Below are 24,476 nucleotides of genomic sequence, written 5' to 3' on the forward strand. Positions count from 1 at the left end.
TCCCGCAAGTGTCTCTGCTCTTCCTCCCATGCATTGGACGTTTCAAAATCCCTATCTGCCATACTCATGGAAGGTTGGATCCAATCGATGTCCGCCACAAATGGTAGACCCACCAAAGCTGCTGGCTGGGACACGTTCTCTGGTGATCTCTGCTGTTTCTGGTGCTCACTGCCGGCATTTAAGGTATACGGTATACCCATGCCTGACACTGAGAAAAGTTAATTTACCCCGTATCATCCTGCTAAGTGGCAGAGTCCGGGCTAGGACTTGTGGGGTTCTGACTCTAAATCCTGAGTTCATATACTGTAATGCGATTACTCGCAACGTAATCCTCAGCATCGCTCTATAATTTGGAGGTGTGGGTGGGGCATAGGCTAAAAGAGGGGAAGGGACTTGGCCCAAGTAGAGAGTAGATAAGAAACAAAGCCAGGCCACAACCAGGTTGGTCTGTGTTGTGCCATTTCTACTGCGTCCACGGCCTAAGCTAATTTCTTTCCCCATTTTTATTAATCAAAGATCTGTATCAATCAAAGCCACTCTGAGCCTTTTGAAGCTTCCAGTTATTATAAATCAACACTCTAGATTGCTCTGGTGACCACCAAAAGCAAAGAAATTCAATCACTAGTCTGCACAGCAGTAGTGTGGGTAAATGGACGGTTTCCATTAGGTTCTAGAAATAACAGCTTGCCCATCCCCATACCTGCTTGGAATCCTCTGAATCACTCAACACCCCCCCCCCCCAACCCCCATATGAAGGTTAAGAGGCCATGACCCCTTTAGTGTTGTCTGGGGGAGAAAGAGCTATTTCTATGTACGAAGCACCCACTCAGGAAAAGTACCAAATGCAGTTTCCCTGGCAGGGAAGCTGTACTTTCCAGAGGACAAAAGGACACCTTACTGGTGGCTTGTGGGTTCAGCCTGTACTTTCTGAAAGTGTCCCAGGTTGTTGGCGGGGAGGAAGGGCGATCAGGGGAATTATGGGAATTACCAGCCTGGAGCTTCCTGGTCATAGTCTATGATTTTCTGTCTTCCGAGGTGTGCTTTGGCTCCGATTACAAAGTATTTTTCCCAGCTTGTGCCAGTATTACTGGTTTAATATGACCTTCGAGGATAAGCTTCCAGTACTCGTTTGCTGGTGGAGAAGAAAACCAGGATTACGGATCTGATTTGCTTCAGCTGGTTTTCCATTGGAATATTCCAGAATTGAAAGACGCTGCTTCCCTACCTTATTTAGTAACAGACTCTAGTGTTTCAAAATTTAATTCATACAGTGATTTTTATGTGAAGCTTGCATTTACAGTAGAAGGGATTTACTTCTTTAGCCATCTTGGGGGGAACAGCAAACAATTGCCTGTACAAAGCCCCTTCCTTGAGGCTTTCAGCAGACTTTCTGTTATCTAGTGCCCAGATCCAAATCCTTGCTCAGAGTTGGGTTTTTTGTTTGTTTGTTTTTTCCAAAAGGTTTTTCTAACAGACATTATTATCTGTTAGTGCCCTCTGCTGGACTTCCTCCAAATTCTTCTTGACTTGAAGCTAGAGAGCCCAGAATGGACACCCAGGCCGTCCAAGGTCTTCATGAAAACGGAGTGGTGGGGAGGTGGCCCTTGACCTTCTGGCATTCCATATCCATGAATACCCTAGTCTGGTGTTGCATTTTTCATGACCTCAGAAGACGGATAGATGCATTTAGGGAGCAGAACGAGCTTCCCGGGGGGTCTGCATCATTTAAAAAGGCTCATTTAAGGGCGCCTGAATGGCTCAGTCCTTAAGCATCTGCCTTTGGGTCAGGTCATGATCCTGGGATCAAGCCCCATGTCAGGCTGCCTGCTCAGCGGGAAGCCTGCTTCTCTCTCTCCTGCTCCCTGCTTGTGTTCCCTTTCTCTGTGTTCCTCTCTGTCAAATAAGTAAATAAAATCTTAAAAAAAAAAAAAAAAAAAAAGGGAAGGAAAAGTCTCATTTAAGAGTTGATGCGAGAGGGTGAGCCAACCCCTGAATCTCTGGAAATTCTGCTCAACAACATTATCTCACGGGGATGGAGTGGAGGAGTACGTGGGTGGCCATCTCACTTTTTAAGACTGTTGAAAAGCAAGTTCCGAACATGAGAGGACGGGGGACCAGCCCCTTCCTGGGAGCTGTAAGGGAGGGGTTCTGTGTACCCTAGGGCTGTTGCCACCAGGGATTCCTGCCTTTTTTTCTGGTGTCCCCTTTCTGGTGTGTTCCCTGCTCGCCCCCAACAGGAGTGTCTGCCCCCTGCACCTCGTCTGTCTTCTAGTGTTGCGGCTTCGCCCTGTGTGGCCAATACTCGCGCCTTCTCTGGGCCTCCTTTATGTCCCGTCTCCTAGCACAGTGTCTGGTACATAAGTGTTTGGTAAACAGAGCTAAAATAGAATGTCTTTCCCTTTTTTAAAAAAGATTTTATTTATTTGAGATACAGAGTTGAGCGAGAGAGAGAGAGGGGGGAGAGTGTGAGCAGGGGCAGAGGGAGAAGCAGGCTCTGCTGAGCAGAGAGCCCAATGCGGGGCTCGTCCCAGGACCCGGGAATCATGACCTGAGCCAAAGGCAGAGGCTTAACTGACTGAGCCCCCCAGGCACTCCTAGAATGCCTTCTCTTCTCAGTTCTGTCTGTCCTGAATCTCTCTGAATTTCAAGTGTCCGCACTAAAAGCCTTATTGTCAGGACAGTCTTTCTTCTTACTCTTACTGGCCTGGTATTTTAAGTTTCTGGAACATTTAGTATTTCCTTCTAAGAGTTAGGATTTTCTAACTTTTTGTTTATTTTTCTTAATCTGGGGGCTGGGGGTTGCGCAGCAGGTAGAGGGAGAAGCAGGCTCCCTGCTGAGCAAGGAGCCCGATGCGGGACTCGATGTGGAACTCAATCCAAGGACCTTAGGATCGTGACCTGTGCCGAAGGCAGCCATTTAACTGGCTGAGCACCCCCACCCCAGGCGCCCCTGATTTCCTACTCTTAAAGGTAAAATATATTGCCTCTTCCTTTCCAGACTGTAAACACTGTGAGCACAGGATCCTTCCCTGACTCATGTCTTTATGGTCCAGGACCCACAAAATGATGCCTTACATCAAATAAGAGCAAGAATGACAGTAACACACACACAGCAGCAGTTCATGGGCAGCACACACTGTTCTCCATGCTTCCCATATGTTCATTCTACAATCTTTGCAACAGTTCTGTAAGGTCAGGACTATCACCACTAACGTGGACCTTCCATTTTGTAGGTAAGGAAAGTGGCGTTAAATCATTTGCTTGAGGTCAGGTAATGTGGGCGCAGAGGAGTCTGGATTCAGTCCCAGGCAGTGTGTTCTGGAGCCTAGACTTAAAACCGTTGCCTGATGCCGCCTCCTGTTGGCACATGTGCCCACGGACCTCATTACATAAATATTTGTCAAGTGCATGCAGATTAATGTTTCTTGGTGATTTAGAACCAGTAAACCGTCTGGAGGAGACCCATTGGTGCTTTCATCTCCACCATCTGAACTGCTTCCTGAGCAAGGGGCAGGCCAAAAGGGGGCACCAGAAGGTTGCTTCTAGTTTGGGTTTTGGTAGCGAGGGATGGCTCCGGTTCTGGTTTGGAAGTCAGCAGTGCCACCTAGTGGGACAGCTTGCGAACAGCCACTCAGAATTATTTTTCTGAAACCCTGGTACATCATCATTTAATTCTGGGAGCCCCTTGATTAGCTTAAAGTTTTGATTGCCAGAGAGAGGGTAGGGTGAGAAGGGAGGAACCAGGAGAAATGGAATCAAACCAAGTCTCTTCTTTGAAGAGGCTGTAATGCTGATCTTGGGCCTCTGGGCTGGTTGACTGCCGTTGGCTGTTCCACTCTGCCTCGCAGGCGCTGCTGGTGATGTAGACCGGCTTTCCTCTCGTAATGCTTGCCCGGTCTGCTTTGGAATTTGAGTTCCAATCAGCTGTGGGTAGCCTTACCCTAGTGCCACATGTATCCCAGGTTCTGTAGGAGACTCCGTGCCCGATGCATTATAACAAGTTAGTCCCAGTGTAAGAAATTCCATGGGTTAACAACACCGTGGCACAATTTTGTGAGGAGGAGTTTTGTTTGTTTGTTTGTTTAAAGATATTATTTATTTATTTGACAGAGAAATCCCAAGTGGGCAGAGAGGCAGTCAGAGAGAGAGGGGGAAGCAGGCTCCCTGCTAAGCAGAGAGCCGGACGTGGGGTTTGATCCCAGGACCCCGAGATCATGACCCGAGCCGAAGGCAGAAGCCTAACCCACTGAGCCATCTGGGCACCCCTGAGGAGAAGTTTTTTTTTTTTTTTTTTTTAATATTTTTATTTATTTATCAGAGAGAGAGAGGGAATGAGAGCGAACACAGGCAGACAGAATGGCAGGCAGAGGCAGAGGGAGAAGGAGGCTCCCTGCCGAGCAAGGAGCCCGATGTGGGACTCGATCCCAGGACGCTGGGATCATGACCTGAGCCGAAGGCAGCTGCTCAACCAACTGAGCCATCCAGGCGTCCCCTGAGGAGGAGTTTTTAATGGGCGAGTCTTGGAGACCTCACGAAGGGGAGGATAAAGGAGGAACCACTCCACGGGGAACAAGTAGGAACAAAAGTGGTCCACGTAGAGTAAATGAAAGAGAAAGGACTTGTGTACACACTTAGGTTCCTCTAGGCAATTGGCAGCTGTCTGTGTTTGGTGCTCTTCTGATTTCCGGTGTATGTATGTGCTTGAAAATTTGGTACAGGTTGCTTCTAAGTTCGTTTACTTCTTGCTGAAAGAACAGAGCCTAAGAGTGTAGTGATAAGTGTGACCACAAAAAATCACGCCCCACTTTGGGGGAGAGCGCACAGGGACGGGAGCAAGCTCTCACCCTGCCAGACTGCAGAGTTTCAGCAGACCTGGGGGTCTCATCTGAGGAATGCAGTTCCTGGAGATCAGTGATTTCTTTTGTGCTGAGCCGTCCATCAGAACAAGGAAACAATTGGGTTCTACTGGAGTCTGGGTTACAGTGACATTTATGGTAATAGGAATTTGTTATTAATAGATTCTCTGCAAAGCAGGGGGTTTGCTAGCTTTTTCTGTAAGGGTCCAGATAATAAATATTTGAGACTTCGCAGGTGTAATGAACTCAAGACTTGCTTATTCCTCTCTGTCTTAGCTCCTTCTTGACAGGGCAGCCCCAGAGGATATGTAAATGCGTGGGTGTGGCCATGTTCCAATTAAACTTTATTCATGACTCTGAAGTTTGAATTTCATAACAATTCTCATGTGTCTGTGGGATGTTATTCTTGTTTTGACTTTTCCCCCTAACCATTTAAGAAAATAAACATCGTTCTCAAAGGGCAGTAGGAAGAAACAATGGGCAGCTTCAGGTTTGGCCTGGAGGGCTCGAGTTTATTGACTTCTGATCAGATGCTTGGATTGGTTAATGAATAACAATAAAAATCGTGTGTTTAGTTAGTAGTCATAAGGTGCCTGGACAGCTTTTTTTTCCCTCTCCAGTAAGATGAAAGAGGGGCGAATTCCGCATAACTCCCATGAAAGCGTTTTAAAGAGCAGAGCTCTGGGCATTGAAGGCCTAGCTGGAATCACCTCGCCTGCAGGGTGGGTGTTCAGGAGTGGAGGGACTTCCCCTGTAATCCCGCCTTTATCCTTAACCTTGCTCTGCCTTCCCAGGAGGCAGAGAAGCCGCCTGCTGACCTCCTACCTCTGCCCCCACCAAGTGTTTCTCCCTGCTGCGGTTTCCCCCTCCCTCCCAGTCTGTACCTGCCTCTGGCGTCTCCAGGGACGTTGAAGAAGAATGGGTTTGTTACCCTGCTCTACAGATTAAGAGGCCCAACTATAGAAAATGCTGGAGGCAGTTGCTCCCCAACACTGTGTAGACCAGGAAGAACCAGGGAACGGTAGGATCTTCCTCTTAGGCCTCAGATGTGATGGGTGGGGTTGTACCAAATTGTGTCATTCCTCCCGCCTCTGGCCTGTCAGTACATCCTGCCTAAAGTCACATGGGGGAACTTGTATCTTTGAAATTTTGTAACGCGGTTTGTTTGTCTAGATGACCTCCCCCCAGGGTTGAGAAAGAAAGTAACGGTTGCTATCCTGTGTCTGTCTCCAGCAGCCAACAGAGCAGCCAGCAGAGCAGCCACGACGATGATTCCAGCAGGTTCCTGAGTCCCAGAGCGCGGGAGGAAAGGTAAGGCCAAGGGAGGAGGGAGAGGATGGACTGAAACGTGGGAGTCCAGCTGCCCTCCTAGCACTGGGGGAGAACCGGGGCGAGGGGAGGAGGGACGAGGGAGGAGGCTGCCAGACCTCTGTGCTCAGATCGGGCAGAGAGACGCGATGTTCACCCAGGAAGTGAGAGGGGGCCGCGCAGACCCACGGCTTCTAAAGGCTTCTGCGGTTCAGCTAGGAGCAAGCTCAGCCTGTGGTGAACCCGAGATCCTGGGAAGACGCGCGAGTGGGCTTGGCTTGAGGCGCGTGTTAGTGGCTGCGTGCAGTGCTGCGGACAGGTCTGATGTGTGACAGCAGGTGACGGCGGCAGAGCAGGATAGACGTGGACTGTGGGTTTTAGAGGTCAAGGAGGGTGGACAGGCGAGGGGCCGTGAGCATGAGGCCACGAAGTGCTGGCTGGAGGGTTCGTGGTGCGACGAAGTTAAACGCTCGGGATGGGAGGACCAGACTCTGCTCCGTGGAGGGCCTGTGCGGTGGACGGAGGGGGGGTCTGTTGGGGCAGGCGAAGCTGCGGTGCCCGTGAAGGGCGATTGGCCTGATATTAACTAATGAAAAAAGAGGTCTCCGTCGGGACGCCAGAGTGGTCTGCTTTTGGTTGTGCTCTGTCTACTGCTTCTGTCAATGCACTGGATGAGGAAGGAGAACGTAGCTCTACATCAGTTATCAGACTTAGGGCAGACACTGAGCGGGGATCGAGAGAGAAGACGGAGGCTGACCGACTCTGGTTTGAGTATTTCAAATGGAACAATGGGTGCAGATGACAATTTTTTTTTTTTAAAGGAAAGGTGCTAATATATTTATATTTAGTACTTAAAAATCTATATTACAGTAGTTTCTTTTTAAAATTTTATTTGTTTATTTGATAGAGCACAGTCAGGGGGAGTGGGACAAGGAGAAGCAAGGCTCCCCGCTTTGAGCAGAGAGCCCGATGCGGGGCTCGATCCCAGGACCCTGAGATCATGACCTGAGCCAAAGGCAGAGGCTTCATCGACTGAGCCACCCAGGCGCCCCCAGAATAGTTTCCGAAATGTGGGATTTAAGGTTATGTTTGAAAGTCCGGATTTGCTCATTAAAAAGCGAAAAAGACCTCACTGGTCTGTACTACTTGGATTATGACTGGTGTATCATGTCCAGTTCTTTGGAAGTAGATACTGATAAATGAAGAATCCAGAAGGAATGGTCAGGCTGATAACGTACTATAAGGACCGGTAGAAGGGAGAGTGGCTTAGCCTGGAAAGCAGAAAGTTCACGGTGAGTATAATAGCACTCTTAAAGTACCTGAAAATCTAAGGAATAGAGCGAGAGGCGAAGAGATCCTAGTGAGAAGGATTCCAGCTCAGCATAACGCTGTGATTACAGTGGATCCTTTGGCTTCCAGCAAAAGCTGCATGGTGTGTCGTAAGGGGAGCCCCTCTGGCCAAGAGCGTGGGGCTTGGGGAATCCTTATACTTATCTCTTTACATTATAAAGTTGTGTAGTTCTTGGGGTGCCTGGGTGGCTCAGTTGCTAAGCTTCTGCCTTCAGCTCAGGTCGTGGTCCTGGGATCCTGGGGTCCATTGGGCTCCCTACTCCATGGGGAGCCTGCTTCTCCCTCTCCCACTCCCTCTGTTGTGTTCCCTCTCTCACTGTGTCTCTCTCTGTCAAATAAATAAATAAAATCTTTTTAAAAAGTTGTGTCGTTCTACCCCAGTTCTCAAGTATCAGTCCAGCTTATCAACTCCGAAATCGAGCAGATAGAAGGCAAAGGGCCAGCAGGGGCAAAGACTAATCATTTTTGTCAAGATGCTTAATCAGTGACGATCCCATGGCAGTTCTGTCTGTCTCTTGAGTGGCCTACCCTCCCTCTCCATTGCTTTCTGGAATTCATCCATCATACTCGCAAAATTAGCAGGGACCCTTAAGTTCCCTTGGCCCAGCTCCCTTCCCTGTGCTTAGGCGTCAAACATCTCCTGAAGTGTCCTGTCCATTTCTGGTCATAGTGTCTTCAGTTGGTCCAGTTGGTCCTTGTCCAGCAGCATTCTGACTGGCAGCTCCTTGACTCCTTTTATCTAGGCTGCTTGGGGGCCTTCCTTGGAGAGAGGGAACAGGTGGTGAGTTGTAGTCTCCACGTTTTTTCCCAAGGCAACTTCAGCTCTTCCTCTAGGACATGACTGCTTGCCAGCTAGAGAGAGCCCTGCCTTTTGTTTGCTCTTCGGGATTGTATATTGCTGTAAATTCTGTTCTAGCTCCTTCTCTGCCCACTTCCTCAACCAAATGAAATGTTACAGAAGGTCTCCAGTCTGAACCTCTGCCCAGAAAGTCCTCTAGATATCTTCTCTGATCCTTCCTACTTTTGACCCCCTGACGGCTCCCTAACTCTTTCTGGTGGACAGTGGATATAATTTTGCACCAGCTCACTTTGGACAGTACGGGAAACAAAATTTGATCAGAAGTATGCTTCCCATGGTGGTCCCTGCAGACCCTGGCCTCAGAAACTCAGGACTAGAATGTGTTCACCATGGCCATTCTGAACAAAGTCTTTTTTCTCTTCGCATCCAGTTGGTTCTCCTGGAGAGAACAGGTCCCCGGAGTGCTAATTAATCACCAGCCTCGGTTCACAGCAAACCCTCAACACTCTGCCCCTAACCCTTACTCTAATATGTTTTTACCCAATTAAGAGACTCTCTGGGGCGTTTCGGATGCCGGCCTGTGTTCTCCTGGCCTGGGTCAAGCATGAGATCCAAACCCCAGGGGGATTGTCAGCAGTGGCGAGGGTCTGGCTCCTTGCTCCGGGCCCCCATTTGATGGACGGTGCACCTTGCTGGTTGTGGTGGCATTTCCAACAGAGGCAAGGCCTTTGTGTGACCTCCTGTATTCTCATGACTCCCCTGGGAGGCTGCCGAGCAGGTATTATGGATCGAAAATGGTCAGGTCGGAGGCGGGTAGCCTGGACCCTTTTCTGTGGTTGCCCCTAATTCTCCATACCACTTCCAGGATGAGGGACAGTTTCACAGAACAGGAAAAAAAAAAAAGAACATCTATTACTTGTGTCTTAAAGATAAAAATTCTAGGGGCGCCTGGGTGGCTCAGTGGTTTAAGCCTCTGCCTTCGGCTCAGGTCATGATCTCAGGGTTCTGGGATCGAGCCCCACATCGGGCTCTCTGCTCAGCGGGGAGCCTGCTTCCCCCTCTCTCTCTGCCTGCCTTTCTGGCTACTTGTGATCTCTATCAAATAAATAAATAAAAATCTTTCAAAAGATAAAGATTCTAATCCTTCAATATGATGTACACTTGCAGCTATTAAGTAAGACACCGATTTTTCTTTTTCTTGTACGAGGTTCAGAATCGGTGGGATATTTAGAGACAAACTAGTTCCCGTCTTGTAGTTTAACAAATGTCCACCCGAAGGCAAAGGAGGAGATGCCACAATAGGGCATCCAAACCCAAGGGCTTCTGACAGTTTTCCTCCTCATTCGCATCAGTGTTGATTCCTGAAGGAGAAAGGCTTTGGGTCCATAATAGGGGCAGGTGGTGGGAGGGTGCAGGGAGGCAGTCATTTCCTGGGCAGGTGTGCATCAAGAAGAGTCGGTTTCAGGAAGAAAATCAGAAATGAGGACTGTCTCAGAGACAGGAACTCAGGTTTCCAGTAGAAAGAATAGACCTACCTTCTCCAAAGTGTGTGTGTGTGTGTGTGTGTGTGTGTGTGTGTGTAAGTGTATGTAATCAAATGTGGGATAGTAAATCTATATTCATGCTTCTAGGTGAAGCCAGGGATACCCTTAAAAAACACTAACTCCCAGGTTCAGCCCAAACCGGACCAACTGTCAGACTGACATTGACGTTGCCAGGTAGGAACAGTCAAAGCCAGAGCTGTAGAAAAAGGAACTGTTTCACTGAGGACGGTTTATGTACACAATGTTAGTTTCAACAGAACTCGGTCCTGGTTGACCAAGAAGCCTTTCCGTGTAGGAGGATGGAGCCCTGGGCAGGGCTGGGGTGTAACCAAGCACCGAGGCTGGGCTGCCTGGGTTCATGTATCTGTCCCTGCGTGCAGTGTGTGTGCCCCAAACCTTTACTAAGTGTCTGCAGGATGCTGGGGAGCCTGCTGGAGTCCAGGCTGCAAAGGTGTAGCGGCTCAGGGTGCCTGGGTGGCTCAGTCCATTGAGCGTCTGACTCTTGGTTTCAGGACAGGTCATAATCTCAGGGTCATGAGATCAAGCCCTGTGTTGGGCTCCACGCTCATTGGGGAGTCTGCTCCCCGTCCCCGCCAACTCCTGTGCATGTGTGTGCCCACTCTCTCTTTCTCTAAAACAAAGAAATAATTCTTAAAAAAAGAATAAAATAAAAAGATGTCTGGAGGCTCACTGATGGTGGGCATCATGGTGTTCTAGAAAGAGTGAAATCCCTGAAGTCAAAACGGACTTAGGATTGACTCCCTTCTTCCTTATTACCTGCCTCTTTAGAAGCAACTTACTTACCTTTGCTCAGCCTCAGTTTACTCGTTTGTAAAAGTCTTTCCTTGAGAGGAATAAATGAGATAACATGTGTAACATGCCACCCCGTTCGTAGTAGGTGCTTCGTAAGAGATACCTGCTATGACGAGGGTGGCGTGAGATTTCACTTTCCTAATGATCTGTGCTCTGCTGTCCTTGAAGAAGCAGAGACAGAGGACTTGTAGAATATTGATTGCCCTTAAAATGTCAGATGTGGACACCAAGGATAAAGAGATGAAGGCATGGGATTTCCCCTTGAGCGTCTTCTTGTCTCCTGGTGAGACGTTCCTATAAGTATGCAAATATAATAGAATGTGATAACAGACACGGGATTTCATATAAAGTAATAAAGCTAAAAAATTTGGACGCTAAGATGCCTAACCAGGTGCGATGAATCTTGCATACGCTTTGAAATGTAATCCTCTCAACAATCCTGTCACATAGGGGCTGTTACTATCTTTATGTTAGAGTACAGGGAATGGAGGCTCAGCGGAGGCCCCAGATTTGTTGCAAAGTAGCACAGCCACTGTACTTGGGGTGAGGGCAGGGGAGAGGGAGGAGGGGGCCGAGGAACCCAGAAAGGCTCCACGGAAGGAGCTATGCTCCGCTGAGAGCTGCAGGCTGAGTAGGAGTCTGTTCATGGGCAGCATTCCCAGGCGAGGGAACAAGATGTACATAAGCACGGAGGTGGGAGAAAGGCGTGTTCAGGGACTTCAAATACTTGAGCATCACTGCCGATCATGGCCGATGGTGGGGAGCTGGTGAGTGACTAGCCCTCATCTTTGCCCAGGTAGGCAGGTACGTGCCTCACCACGTTGCAGCCTGCCATGACAGAGTGGGCTTCTAGAGGAGGAGAAATGAGGGAGAGATTCTGAGCATGGGGGTTCCTAGGTCACCTTATAAAGACTCTTGGGGAGAAAAGTCATTTCGGTCCTGCTGGGAGAGATGGATTTAGAGGGCTCGTGTTGAAGGCAGACAGGGAAGGAACCTGATAATTATTTACCATCCGGTCCCTATTTAACACATTTAGTGAGCACATACTATATGCTAGCTACTCTTACAGGTGTTGGGAGCTGCAGCCACAAACAGGCTAAGTGTTAGGCTAAGTGTAGTCTCCCCTCTCATGGTGCTTTCGTTGTAGTGGGTGGAAATAGGTATCAACAAACAAGTGAATAAGAAAGCATCCAGCAGTAGCAGTGGTTAAAAGGAAAATGGAAAAGGGTGGTACAGTGGACCAGAGCTTTTTGGGGTAACACTAAGATGGGTGGGAAGGAACAGCTTACTGACCTGGTGACATTTAAGCCAAGTTCAGATGAAGGCGTTTCTGAATTAGACTAGCGAGGACAGAAAAGGAGGAACTGGTTGAAGAAGAAATGTGTTAAGTAGGTTTGACAAAGCTTGCCTATAGCTGGGTTGAGGAGGGCACCTGGTGTGAACCTAAGCTCTCTAGTAGGGGCAGCAAATAAAAGGCAGCACAGGCCAGAGGTTAAATTCCTGCCTGGGCTCTGATCGTGCTTCCAAGTGCATGATGTGTCATCCTGGGCAAACCACTCTGCCACTGTGCCTCAATCTCCTTATCTATAAAATGGGTATGGTAATGATTCATACCTCATGAGTTACTGGGAGGAGCTTGTGTGTTTGTGTCTATGATAATTAGCATAGCACAGTGCCTGGCACATGGCTCTTATTATATATGTGCTTGCTATTGTTACTAGTATTATATTTATCATTATTAAAACGTTGAGTAAAGCGGGAAGAATTTGAAGAGCAGGGGTGGTGGTGAGTTTAACTTAGACACGTTGAGTGTGTAGGTGGGGAGAGAAACCAGCCAGTTGGCTATACCTGTTTAAAGCTCAGGAGACAGAGCTGATATATTTTTTTAAGATTTTATTTATTTATTTGACAGACAGAGATCACAATTAGGCAGAGAGGCAGGCGGTAGGGGGAGGGGAACAGGCTCCCTGCTGAGCAGAGAGCCCGATGCGGGACCCGATCCCAGGACCCTGAGACCATGACCTGAGCTGAAGGCAGAGGCTTTAACCTATAGAGCCACCCAGGTGCTCTCAGAACTAATATTTTTTTTTTAAAGATTTTATTTATTTATATGACACAAAGAGAGCACACACAGGGGGAACAGCAGGTAGAGGGAGAAGCAGGCTGCCTGCTGAGTAGGGAGCCCAATGCAGAACTTGATCCCAGGACCCTCAGATCATGACCCGAGCTGAAGGCAGATGCTTAACTGACTGAGCCACCCAGGCATCCTGAGAGAACTAATATTACTTGTTAGAGTCTTAGGGTCAGCAGAGTGTAAGCAGAAGGCAAAGAAAGAAGTAATTTGCAAAATGTTGCCCACTGCAGCTGGGAAAAGTAGGAGACAGAAATAACAGATTTGGAGCGCCTGGGTGGCTCATCGGGTTAAAGCCTCTGCCTTCAGCTCAGGTCATGATCTCAGGGTCCTGGGATCAAGCCCCACATACAGCTCTCTGCTCAGCAGGGAGCCTGCTTCCTCCTCTCTCTCTGCCTGCCTCTCTGCCTACTTGTGATCTCTGTCCATCAAATAAATAAATAAAATCTTAAAAAAAAATAAATAACAGACTCAAGAAGGCAGAATCAAAGAGGAAAGAGGCAGGTAAGGTAAGCACCATCTTTTTTTTTTTTTTTTTTCTTTTTAAAGATTTTATTTATTTATTTGAGAGAGAGAGTGAATGAGAGGGGGAGGGAGAGAATCTGAAGCAGACTCCACGCTCAGAGCTCAACGTGGGGCTCGATGCCACAACCGCAAGACCATGGTCTGAGCCAGAACCAAGCATTGTATGCTCAGCTGACTGTGTCCCCAGGGGTGCCCCACGAAACGGGATCTTCTGCAGTGATCGTTCAGAGGTCTCTGGTAACCACAGAGCAGTTTTAGAAGGGCGTAGGAGAAGGGAGGAAAAAGAGGGCGAGCAAGGAGAGTTTATTCTAGGAGTTTTTCCGGGAGGAAGAGATGATACCTAGAGGAGAAGGCAGGGGTGACTGGGGAAAAATTGTTTTAATAGAGGGAGACACAGCCCTTTATATTTTATTTATTTTATTTTTTAAGATTTTATTTATTTATTTGACAGACAGAGATCACAAGTTGGCAGAGAGGCAGGCAGAGAGAGAGGAGGAAGCAGGCTCCCTACTGAGCAGAGAGCCCGATGTGGGGCTCGATCCCAGGACCCTGAGATGATGACCTGAGCTGAAGGCAGAGGCCCAACCCGCTGAGCCACCAGGCGCTCCAAGCTACTACGAGTCTTTAAGAAGGATGCTGACAGCATCAGATTTGCATTCTGAAGTTTGCAGTGCAGAGGAATGGTGGCTGCAGAGGGAGCGAGCACCTGGGGCAGTCTAGTTAAAGGATATTGGTGGCTTGGACTTGGGATGGTAGTTGTGGAGGAAGTAAAAAAAGAAAGAAAAGAAGTAGATGAATTCAGGATACATTTTAAGGGGATTCCAATGTCCAGGACTTTGTGATGGATTGGATTTAGGGTGTGAGAAGGGAGGCCTTGGGAGTTAGTTCCAGGATTCTGACTTGGTCAGTGGGCTCCTGGTTCCTACGGGAGATAAGGGAGCAAGGTTTTGGAGGAGGCAAGGAAAGAGCTTGAGCACAGGTGGAAGGATTGGCCTGGACCAGATCCCAATGGAGGTGGATGCAAGTGAGTTCCCACGCCACGTGGCGGGAAGGTGAGGGGGTGAATAGCCGCAGGACCTGTCTTCTCCGAGTCGTGGGAAATGAGGGGATTTCCCAAGATCCAAGGAGGGGGAATGAGAATAGTGTGAGCTTTGGGTATGGTTAATCTGGGGATTTCTTTTTTATTTTTTTTATAAAAGTTTTTTAGAAGACTTTATTTATTTATTTATTTGACAGAGAGAGAGAGAGATCACAAGTAGGCAGAGAGGCAGGCAGAGAGAGAGAGGAGGAAGCAAGCTCCCTGCTGAGCAGAGAGCCCCAGTGGGGGGCTCCATCCCAGGACCCTGAGATCATGACCTGAGCCGAAGGCAGAGCCACCCAGGTGCCCCAGTTTGGGGATTTCTTGCATCACCTTTTCTCTCACTTGCAGGAAAGGTGTTCCCGTCTTACCTGTCTCCCTGGAGCTCACCTCGTTTCTTCCAGGTGTGCTAGGGAGGGCCGTTTTACAGATGGAGTGCTGGGCTGTGGTTCGTTTTTCCAGCACTTGCCTCGTGGTTTGCGCTGTTCAGCTCACTTTTCTGTCTCCCCACCGCCGGCCCACGAGACCCCAGAGGACAGAGACCATATCTCTTCTATCTGGCACAGAGGAAGCACTCCACAGATGCTCGTGGAATTCACGAGTGAACAGATGGAGAAACCAAAGTCATGGAATTTGAGGCCAAAGGCCAGGCCAGGCCTCCGGAGTTGCAGGCTCAACTGATGTCAGCTCGGGTCAAGCTACCAGAATGGAGAGCCTCCTGGTAGAAGGAAGGATACTTTCAGTTCTGCTGCTTCTAGCCCAGAAATTGTCCTCAGACAGCCTACTTCCAGAGCGCTTGAGCTCCCTTCGGTGTGCCCGGTCCCCAGATTCTCCGCAGTAGGTGACCTCTGCAGTAGGCTCCCTCAGCACGAGGAAGGAGCCCAGTACAAACCCTCTGGGAGCGGGCCCGCCGGCCCTCCCCCTCCCTCCCGCACTAGCAGCTGACATCACAGGCAGGTAGAGCTCCAGCCTCCCTGTCTGAGGACAAAGAGGAGGAGGAAACTCACCAAGTGCCCAGAGCACTGCCAGATGTGGGAAGATGGAGGAGGGCCCTGTTTGGAGCTGTGGCTTGGGCCAAAGCCAGAGGGGATCCTGGTGACACGGAGCCTCGGGCTCTCCTGCCCTGGGCCCTGTGCCTGCCCGGGTCTTGGATCGCCCAGCCGGGCTGGGAGGGCTTGTGGGCAGGTGGTCTGGCCGACAGCTGACGGAGCTGCAGAGGCCGAGTCCTGTCCAGGTGGCTCTGGAGTGAGCCCCCAGCCCTTAAGGTCCCCGCTGCCATGTGGTGGGCCCTCCCCTGAGCCCAGCATGGTACAGAATCTGCACTCCGAGGCTGTTTCCTGCAGTGCGGCCGTCAAGCAAGCCTGTCACTACCACGTCTCCTCCCTGAGGAAAAAGCTGTCCTTTCTGCGAGCCAAGTAGGTGGCAGGGGACCCCCCCCAGACCCCCCCCCCCCCCCCCGAGAGTGAGAGTGTGACCAGTTGGCCCTTGGGCTGGTTGGGGATGACCGGGGGCTCTTCACAGAGGCAGCTTTCGGGGTTGGCTCTCGTGTTTGGGGCTCTGGTAGTTCTTTGCCAGGGGGGACGGGTCCTCAAGAGGGGGGAGGAGTGATCTGTGGCAAGAGGCCGAAGGCAAAGCATAGAAGGTGCCGCCAGCTGAGGCTGGGTGGCCCTTCGTCGGAATGGATGGAATGCTTGACGGGGCCCTACTGGGTGTCTGCCCAGGGGGTTAGTGGCTCTCCTGGTTTTTCATAACCGGCCAGGGAGGATTGTCTCTTGTGGGGTAAATGACTTCAGTTGGTAAAGAACTTGGAGGTCGCAAGACAGAGGTGCTGTGGAGGGTGATGGACTCTAACTGGCGTCTCTGGGGTGCTGAGCATTCCCTTCCAGTGGCAGGGAACCTGTGAGGGAGGCATTCGGGGGTGTGGACGTCACATGTTCACTTCTTAGAGGTAGTCACTGGGGCCTCTGCCCCGACCCCAGAGCTGCTCAAGTAGGCAGCCGGGGAGGTCAGAGGATAAGCAGGGTGGGGGGTGCTCTCTCCCGGTGCGGTCCCCCTCGCTGGCAGAACCGTGGGCAGGGGCTCCGTGGTGGCCATGCCCCCTTGGCCTCTGCAACAAGAAGAGGAGAGGAGGTGTCCTAGAGGAGAAAGACGCCCTGGCCCCCAAGGCCAGAGGGGAAACTCAGAGGCTGACAGCTGTTGGAGACGGGGGCATGTAAGCTTATGGGCAGGTTTCTGGGTGTGTTTTTGTGAAGAGGAATAGAGCAGGAAGGGGAAGGAAAGATGGACAAGTGGAGGGAGGGTGGTGAGAGGCTGAATAGATTTCAGAGGTCGATTGGGGCTGGAGGTGTTGTAGATGACTTGATCAGATTCTCTCTCACACGGCCCGTGGGCAAACACCCACAGGCGTGGCTGCCCACGAGTACTTTGCCATCTTTTGGCAGAAGTTTGAAGGGCAGTGAACAGAGACTGAATCCTTACTCTTACGAGGTAACTTCTCAGGTGCCGACCACCCAGGTTACCTGCACACAGCAGACATCCGACACGTGATGGCCGAATGAGGGATTCCCGCCTAAGGTGCCTCTGTCACTACTGATGACAGAGGCCGGCTTCCCTCTGGGGTCCTGTGGAACTCAGGAGCCTGTTGGAGACTCCATGACCTTGGGCAGCTCCCTGGCTCTAGCACTTACTGGCTACGGAGCTCTTACAAAATCATTCTGGCCTCTCTGAACGTTTCCTTCCTTAAGAATGGAAACAGCGGGGGCGCCTGGATGGCTCAGTCAGTTAGGTGTCTGCCTTTGGCTTGGGTCATGATCTTGGGGTCCTGGGATCGAGTCCCGCATCAGGCTCCCTGCTCAGCAGGGAGCCTGCTTCTCCCTCTGCCTGCCACTCCCCCTGCTTGTGCTCTCTCTCTAGTAAATAAATAAAATCTTAAAAAAAAAAAGAAAAGAACAGAGACAATTGTATCTACTTTGTGGAGACTGGGGGGGGGGGGTGTGTCAAAATGAGATATAAACGGGAGAAGGTCCTAGCCCTGTGTCTGGATACAGTAAATGATATAATATGTCCTTTTTGTTGGCAAATGGTAGCCTGGAGCCAAGCCTGTGAGTAAGTGGAAGGGGAGTTTTGAGCTCCTGAGACTGTCCGTGGGAGGACTTGGTTAGGCTACGGCAGGGGAGGCCAGTCGCATAAACCCGGGTCCTCACTTTCCCAGCTGATTTCCATCTGAGCGCTGATCGTGTCATAACGGTATGTATCTGTTGTATCTGTTGGCCCTGTTGTCTCCCCTACTAGGGCCCAAATCTCATGAGAGCAGGGGGACAGTCTGGTTCACCCACTAGAGTGTATCTGACTCGCAGTGCAGTGCCCAACATGCGCTAGGTGCTCAGTGAAGATTGGTTAATGAGTAAATGAGCACATGAGTAACTGTCTAAGGCTTTTTGCCTTTTTTTTTTTTTTTAAGATTTTATTTGTCGTAGAGAGAGAGCACAAGCAGGGGAGCAGCAGGCAGAGGGAGAAGCGGACTCCCCGTTGAGCAGGGAGCCTGGTGTGGGGCTCCATCCCCAGACCCCCGATATCATGACCTGAGCCAAAGGCGGACACTTCACCGACTGAGCCTCTCAGGCGCCCCACTGTCTAAGGCTTTTTGCCAGCTCTCACATTCTGTGATTACAGGATTATGTAGCTGTGCCCCAAACTGAGGGCCACTGAACTGACTAGCCCTTCTGTATCTGTTAATCTTTATGACCTTTTCATGGTCGCGGTCAGTGGCTTGTGACTGCCCTTCTATATTCTTTTTCAGATCCACATACACCTCTGGTTAGGTGACGGCGTGGTCTTGGACAGACCGCACACATGGTGTTTGAACAGGAGAGAGAAGCACCTTATTTTAGGTCTGGGCAGAGAAGCGAGTGGGCGCTCCTGTCTTCCCCTCCCTCCCCGAGTTCCCAGTTCGTAGCTCCTCTTTGGCAGGCCTGGCCAGCTCTGTGGCCGTCAGCAGAACTGTCTGCAGGTGTAGTCGTCACCTGCTCCGCGTTTCTCCTACTCCAGCATTTCTCCTTTCCTGCCTGAGAAAGGGGGCTGTTAATTATAGCTCGGCAAACTGTGCTATCTCGGCGGATGCCGGAGTTGGGATCTGGATTTGAACAAGCGGCAGGCAGGCAGGCAGATGGTAAACCTTGTTCCCCAGCCTCCCCACCTCCTGCCAGGGAGAAATCCCATCCTCCTACCAGTGGGAGTGGAGAAGGAATGTGAGTGGGTGGCAGTACCTCGGGGGCTCAGGCCGAGACTCCACCTCCAGCTTGCCCTGTCCTGCTACCTCCTTTATCTCCCTCTTATCCAGTCTTGAGGTGCAGTTGGAGGCCAGAATCCCAGAGTTCTTCCAGCATGTTACTGACGAATAATGGGAGCTCAGAGCACCTGTTTGTGGAGACCACGCCCTGCTTTCCCTTCCAGGAGATGAATAAGTCATTGTACCAGAAGTTGATACTCTAACTTGGTTGCAAACCTGAGTCAGTGAAACATTTTTGAGCTGTCTCCTCCAATATATATACATATTTCCACCAATGTACACAAACCCACACGTGTGTATATACACGCATGTACACACACACATGTTCATATATGCACACATATATATGCACGTGTGAACGCATTTATATAAATGATATACATGCACTGCTGTACTGAATTGCTCATTATGTAATTAAGCAGATGTTTTAAAAGGATGAGATAAAAAGAAATAGAGATCTATGTAAGTTCTAATACTTCCCTTCCTGCATTGCCCCCGGGAGTGCACATACCCCTTGATCATGTGCAGCCTCCTCGGGGGACCAGAGCGGCCATACGGGGTGTCGAGATCCCATGTGGGGCTTATCCAGTGTGCAGATTCCTGGGCCCCTCTCTCCAGTTCTGAGCCCTGTGGACTGGGGTGGGCCTAGGAACTTGCATAGTTAACACCCATCCCAAGCGATTCTGACTCTGGGGGTCTTGAACTGCACTCGGAGGAACGTGACCCGTGGTCAAAAGCCTCCTGTTAACTCTGCTCTAGGGAACATCATGTACGCAATTTAATAGTGAATGGTCATGGGACAGGGAGAGCCCAGCGTTCTAGGGAGCCTCTGGCAGACCCATGGCGCCTTTTTAATGCCTAGCCCTCAGGGGCCCTGGTATCAGTACATCGCTTCTGTTCTCCCGCAGCTGTTGGCTGCATAGCCCAAGAATCCCGGTTCTGCAGCAGGGGGAGAGGTGGGCAGGGTGGGGATATGTAATTAAATTAATCATTTCATCTTATCTGTCACCAACTTTGCAGGTTGCTCAATGCTGCTTTTCTTCTTATCCTCTGATGGGTGAGCAGCAGGCAGCTCCCTGCTGGGCCCCCTCCCTCTTCCCCCGTTCCCTAGTCTGAAGGTTAAAGTCTTCGTCTAGATGCGAGAAACCCCTCATAACCGGGGTCGGGGGAATTGTTCTGCGATTGAAAGAGGGGCTAAGGCTGTGGACGGCTCCTGGGGACCCCCGCTCCTGGCCCCCAGACACTAACACAGACACTCCCTTGTGTCTCTGGTATGCGAGCTGGATGGGGGAGTCCCTCGGGAGAACCAGGGCTAGGCTTGAAACACTGAGTTGATTCGTGTGGCCCCAGGACAGACTCATTAGGGGGATCACGGAGTGAACGGTTGTCTCTATTGGACTCCTTTCCCTCTAGAAGTGAAACACCGGGGTTTCCTTTTCTTGGCGTCTCAATGAATGGGTGGACTTGGCATCTGGCTGAGAGTGTCTGTCCATTGTCCTTATAAATGGGGGGTGGGACCTAGATCCGCAGAGGTGGCCTGAAGAAGGGATTTAAGGAGGCTTATCTCTCTGCTCCTTCCTCAGTTGTGAATTTCTTCTTCAGTTCCCACATCAAGCGGACATCTGCCTCTTTGTGAATAACTTCCATAGTGGGAAATTGAAGGAAATTAATTGGGGTTTCTTTCAGTAAAGAAACTTCGAGTTAGGGGAAACTACAAATGTGGTGAGCAAATCTAAGAGAATACAGAATGTCCGTGGACTTAGTCTGTGGGCACCATAAAAGTTCCGAGGTATTATCTGTTATGATTAATAATAATCGGCTGTTTTGAGAGTCTTTTATGTGTTCATCAGTGTGCTTTCCATGTCCTTTCTTACTTAACTATGATAACAGGCCTGTAAGAACTTGGGTTGTCCACTGTCATTCCTTATAAGCGATCTGAGATTCCACTCCAGAGCCGCCTTTTATGACTTACCCTTGAGAGAGCCTCCATGTGGCCGTTGGGACACTTGGGGCACCCAGCGCTGAACCTTCTGCTTTTCCTTATGTTGGATGGATCTTTCTTCCCCTGTCTCCTGGACCTGAAGCTCCAGGGAGTGTGTGAGTGTGTCCATTAATGAAGATGATTTGTGGCAAAGCTTCAAGCCAGACGCAACACAAGACAAATTGTCAAGGAGGGAATAGACCCCAGTGACTCTGAATGATTCAGTTAAATATGCCTGAAGCCAAATAGGGTTTTGTGTTTTGTTTTTGTTTTTTGTTTTTGTTTTGAGTGTGTTTCATATGCTTTGTTGATTTTTGAGAAGTGCCATAGGTTTTTTAACTAACAGGTCAGTTATTGGAAAGTACATTCCTGATGCTTTCTTTCGGTTCAGTATTATGTCTAAACCACAGAACAGAACTGTGGTCGCTCTGATCTCTCTGTTGGTATCAGGTGAGAAGGCCCTCTTGGTGTTGGCTTGAGGAACACAAGTTCTTTACCTTCCCTCGCTCTTTGTTTGCTGGGCTCGCCAGCACCTCCTGCTGGCAGTGGCTTTGCTGGAGAGGAGAGAGTGGCCACCACATCCCCTCAAGGAGCGAGAAGGGTGTTATTCAGCAGGCAGGAGGCAGGGGGCATGGCCTGGATTCCCCTCCTACCACGGAGGGCAGGACTTTCCACCTGACCCTACAGCCCCCACCTCATAGGACCAGGACAGTAGGAGGAGGGAACTGCCAATGAAAAGGCCGACTTGATGGCCAGATGGGCTGAGCAATTGGGTTTGTGTGTTCGTCTTAGACCCTCCACTCAGATTCTTCCTTGGATATATATTACCATCCCCCCCTCCCCAACCCAGCTTCTGTAGCTTTATGGTCTGTTTTTGTTTTCTCATTCGATTGCAACAGCCCTCCCTGGTGGGTCCTGTATTCTTGGAGGGTGGTGAGGACCAAGCAGCGGTCTGGAGAGGATGGTCGTCCCTGGAAGCATTCCCCTTCACATTTCCCTTTGCTGGCTTGGACTCTCTTGCCTAGCCCCTGGCCAGGACTTGGCCGGGATCTGTAGCTGCGTCCTTCAACCTCTGTCCCAGTTCCCTAGAAGAAACCTGAGAGCAGAAGGAGAACGCTCCTGACTTGGAGACCGTCCCTCGGCTGCCTGCTCACCTTTGGTCCATCCTGGCTGCTGCCCAGAATGGGGGATGAGCCACTCTCCACGGGAGTCCCCGAGCCTGCTGCAGCTTGCTGCGCTGTCCAGGGGTCACTGACCATGGTCTGGCGTCCTGTCTGGTCTCCCTCAGCTTCAGCAGTGGTTCCTAGCAGGCCAGCAGCCTGCGTCCAGTGATGCCCCCAGGGCATTCAGACAGCCTCACACCTTCCGTCCTAAGGCTTTTCCCATTATCTGCCTCTGGAGCACACAGGACAGCGTGCATGGTGCCCATTTACCATGTACTCCAAAAAGCTCAGCATTGCCCTATGCCCCCTCTCCCCTCCCTGTGGACCCCCTACTCAGTTAATCCTGTGGCTTCCTACATGTCCTCACCCTGAATGGCCATGTGAAATCTCACCCTGAGGGGCGCCTGGGTGGCTCAGGGGGTTAAGCCTCTGCCTTCAGTTCAGGTCATGATCTCAGGGTCCTGGGATGGAGTCCTGCATGTGGCTCTCTGCTCAGTGGGGAGCCTGCTTCCCCCCTCTCTCTGCCTGCCTCTCTGCCTACCTGTGATCTCTGTCTGTCAAAGAAATAAATAAAATCTTAAAAAAATATATCTCACCCTGAATGAATCTGCCCTCTGTATCGGTGACCCTTTTCATTTTAAAAGTACTTGCACAAATCTGTCATCTGGAAGTACAGGACGGGACCCGCTGCTGGCTGGAGAGGGTAGGGAGGGGGAAGGGCTTGTGTAACCTGAGCAGTGCTGGGTACAGATGGAGGGGCGTGCCAGGGGAACTCCTGAAATACCTATTGTTCCCAACCTCTGACTGCCCTAAAGATAGTGGTTAGAAGACAGCATTGTCTTAGTGAACCTTGAGTGACTATTTTTGGTATGTGTCAGGCACTGGGCTCTCATTTAAATGTCAGCATTTTGCTATGAAATAGTATAACCGGTATAACTGTTACCTCCATTCTATAGATCAAAAAACTGAGGCCGTGAGAGAGGTTTTGTAACTTGGATAAGAGCATATACAGCTCTAATGTGATGGTCTAGAATGTGAATCCAGACGCCTTGACTCTAGGTCCTAACCGCTCTGCAGCACCGCCCTGTCCGGCTCTAGGGGTATCATTGATACTCCTGTTGCTTGTGAGGTCCCAGGAATTGCTAGTGGCTAATGGGCAGGCCTCTCCCCTGCCTGACTTGTTGTTTTACCCTGAGGAACTTAGATGCAGAAGGGCCTGATCTGATACCAGCAAAGACTCTCAAGAGTGTTGCCTGAGATCCGAGCTTCCCTAAGCAATGGCCGAGGGGCCGGCACTGTCCTTTTTGTCTACCCTATGGCTGCCTGCGCTCAGAGAGGCCTGCCTCTCTCCTCTTGACTTCAGAGCTGCGGGTGCCGTCTTGTAGCTGACTAAAGGCTACTTCCTTTCCTCCTTGAACCTGAACCTTAATTCTTACCACCCCCTTCTCCCCCTCCTGTCCTGACCGTTTGAGAAGCCCCTCCGGCCCAGCCCCGCTGCAGCACCCGGGATCTCCAGGGCCTAGGCCCGCTTCACAAGATGGTTCCAGACTTGAACCCTGCTGGGTTAGCTGCAGTCGCTCTGGTTTCCCCCTGCTGAGCAGTTTCTGTCCTCGCAGAACTCCCAGGTGCTGTAGTCAGGTTCTCTCATGGAACTTGCCACTCTGCTCAGTCTCCTTTCTCCCTCCTCCAGCCTGATCAACGTCCCTGATTCTCTTTGTGAATCTTTCCTCCCCTTCTTTATTTCTGTTTGGACTCTTTAATTGTTCTTTGATGGCTTTTTACTCCACAAACTCCCCTATAAGTCCCCCTTAATGTCCACTCGTAGTTCCCGTCTTCGTTCCTTTTCTGCCCTTTTTCATATTCTTTTTTTTTTTTTTTAAAGATTTTATTTATTTATTTGTCAGAGAGAGAGCGAGCGAGAGCGAGCACAGGCAGACAGAGTGGCAGGCAGAGTCAGAGGGAGAAGCAGGCTCCCTGCGGAGCAAGGAGCCCGATGTGGGACTCGATCCCAGGACGCTGGGATCATGACCTGAGCTGAAGGCAGCTGTTTAACCAACTGAGCCACCCAGGCGTCCCCCTTTTTCATATTCTGATGACCGTTTCCCACCCCCCCCCTCCGCCCCCGCTCCATTTTCATGTCTTCATTCATCTGAAAAAGCAGGTGGGCTTGTTTTCAGTTCATTCTACCTCTGCCATCTTCAGCTCTGCAGAGGACTTAAAATTTCATGCTCTGGGGGAGAGGGGTCAGCTGAATCAGGAGAAGATTAGTGGCGAGCCACTGAATAATAATAAGAAAAAAAAGAACCCTAACTCTTAAGACACAGTTTTAAGCCCTTAATGTGTGCTACCTTCATGTAGCATATGAGTTGAGTAATATCTGTGGCTTTCAGATGAGGAATGAGGGCACAGAGAGGCTAAGTAACTTGCCTGAGGTCACACAGATGGTGGGCATTTGAGTCAGAATTCAGACTTGAGCAGAATGGCTGGAGAGGTACGCTTGTCCCCACGCCTGAATGCCTCTCCCTAGGGTTGATGGTTAGTGAGCGAAAGAGATGAGGAGAAGTCACCTTCCAGCTCCGGCATCAGACATGCACGGTGGTGAGAAAACATGCACACACACACCCCTTTCCCCCTTCATCT

General features: G+C 50.3%; 1 protein-coding gene across 9 annotated transcripts in view; it reads left to right on the top strand.

Moving 5' to 3' along the window:
* GRAMD1B (GRAM domain containing 1B) overlaps positions 1–24,476 on the top strand; it is a 242,751-nt gene that overhangs the window by 103,424 nt on the left and 114,851 nt on the right. For 8 of the 9 annotated variants that reach the window (XM_059183530.1, XM_059183486.1, XM_059183487.1 and 5 more), the window contains one exon: positions 6,090–6,167. The exons of the other annotated variant lie outside the window; for it this stretch is intronic. In XM_059183530.1, the coding sequence (XP_059039513.1) occupies positions 6,090–6,167 (78 nt within the window). The remainder of the gene's footprint in view (positions 1–6,089; positions 6,168–24,476) is intronic. 9 annotated transcript variants of the gene reach the window in all.

This window comes from Mustela lutreola, chromosome 1 (genome assembly GCF_030435805.1).
Source record: "Mustela lutreola isolate mMusLut2 chromosome 1, mMusLut2.pri, whole genome shotgun sequence".
NCBI lineage: Eukaryota > Metazoa > Chordata > Mammalia > Carnivora > Mustelidae > Mustela > Mustela lutreola.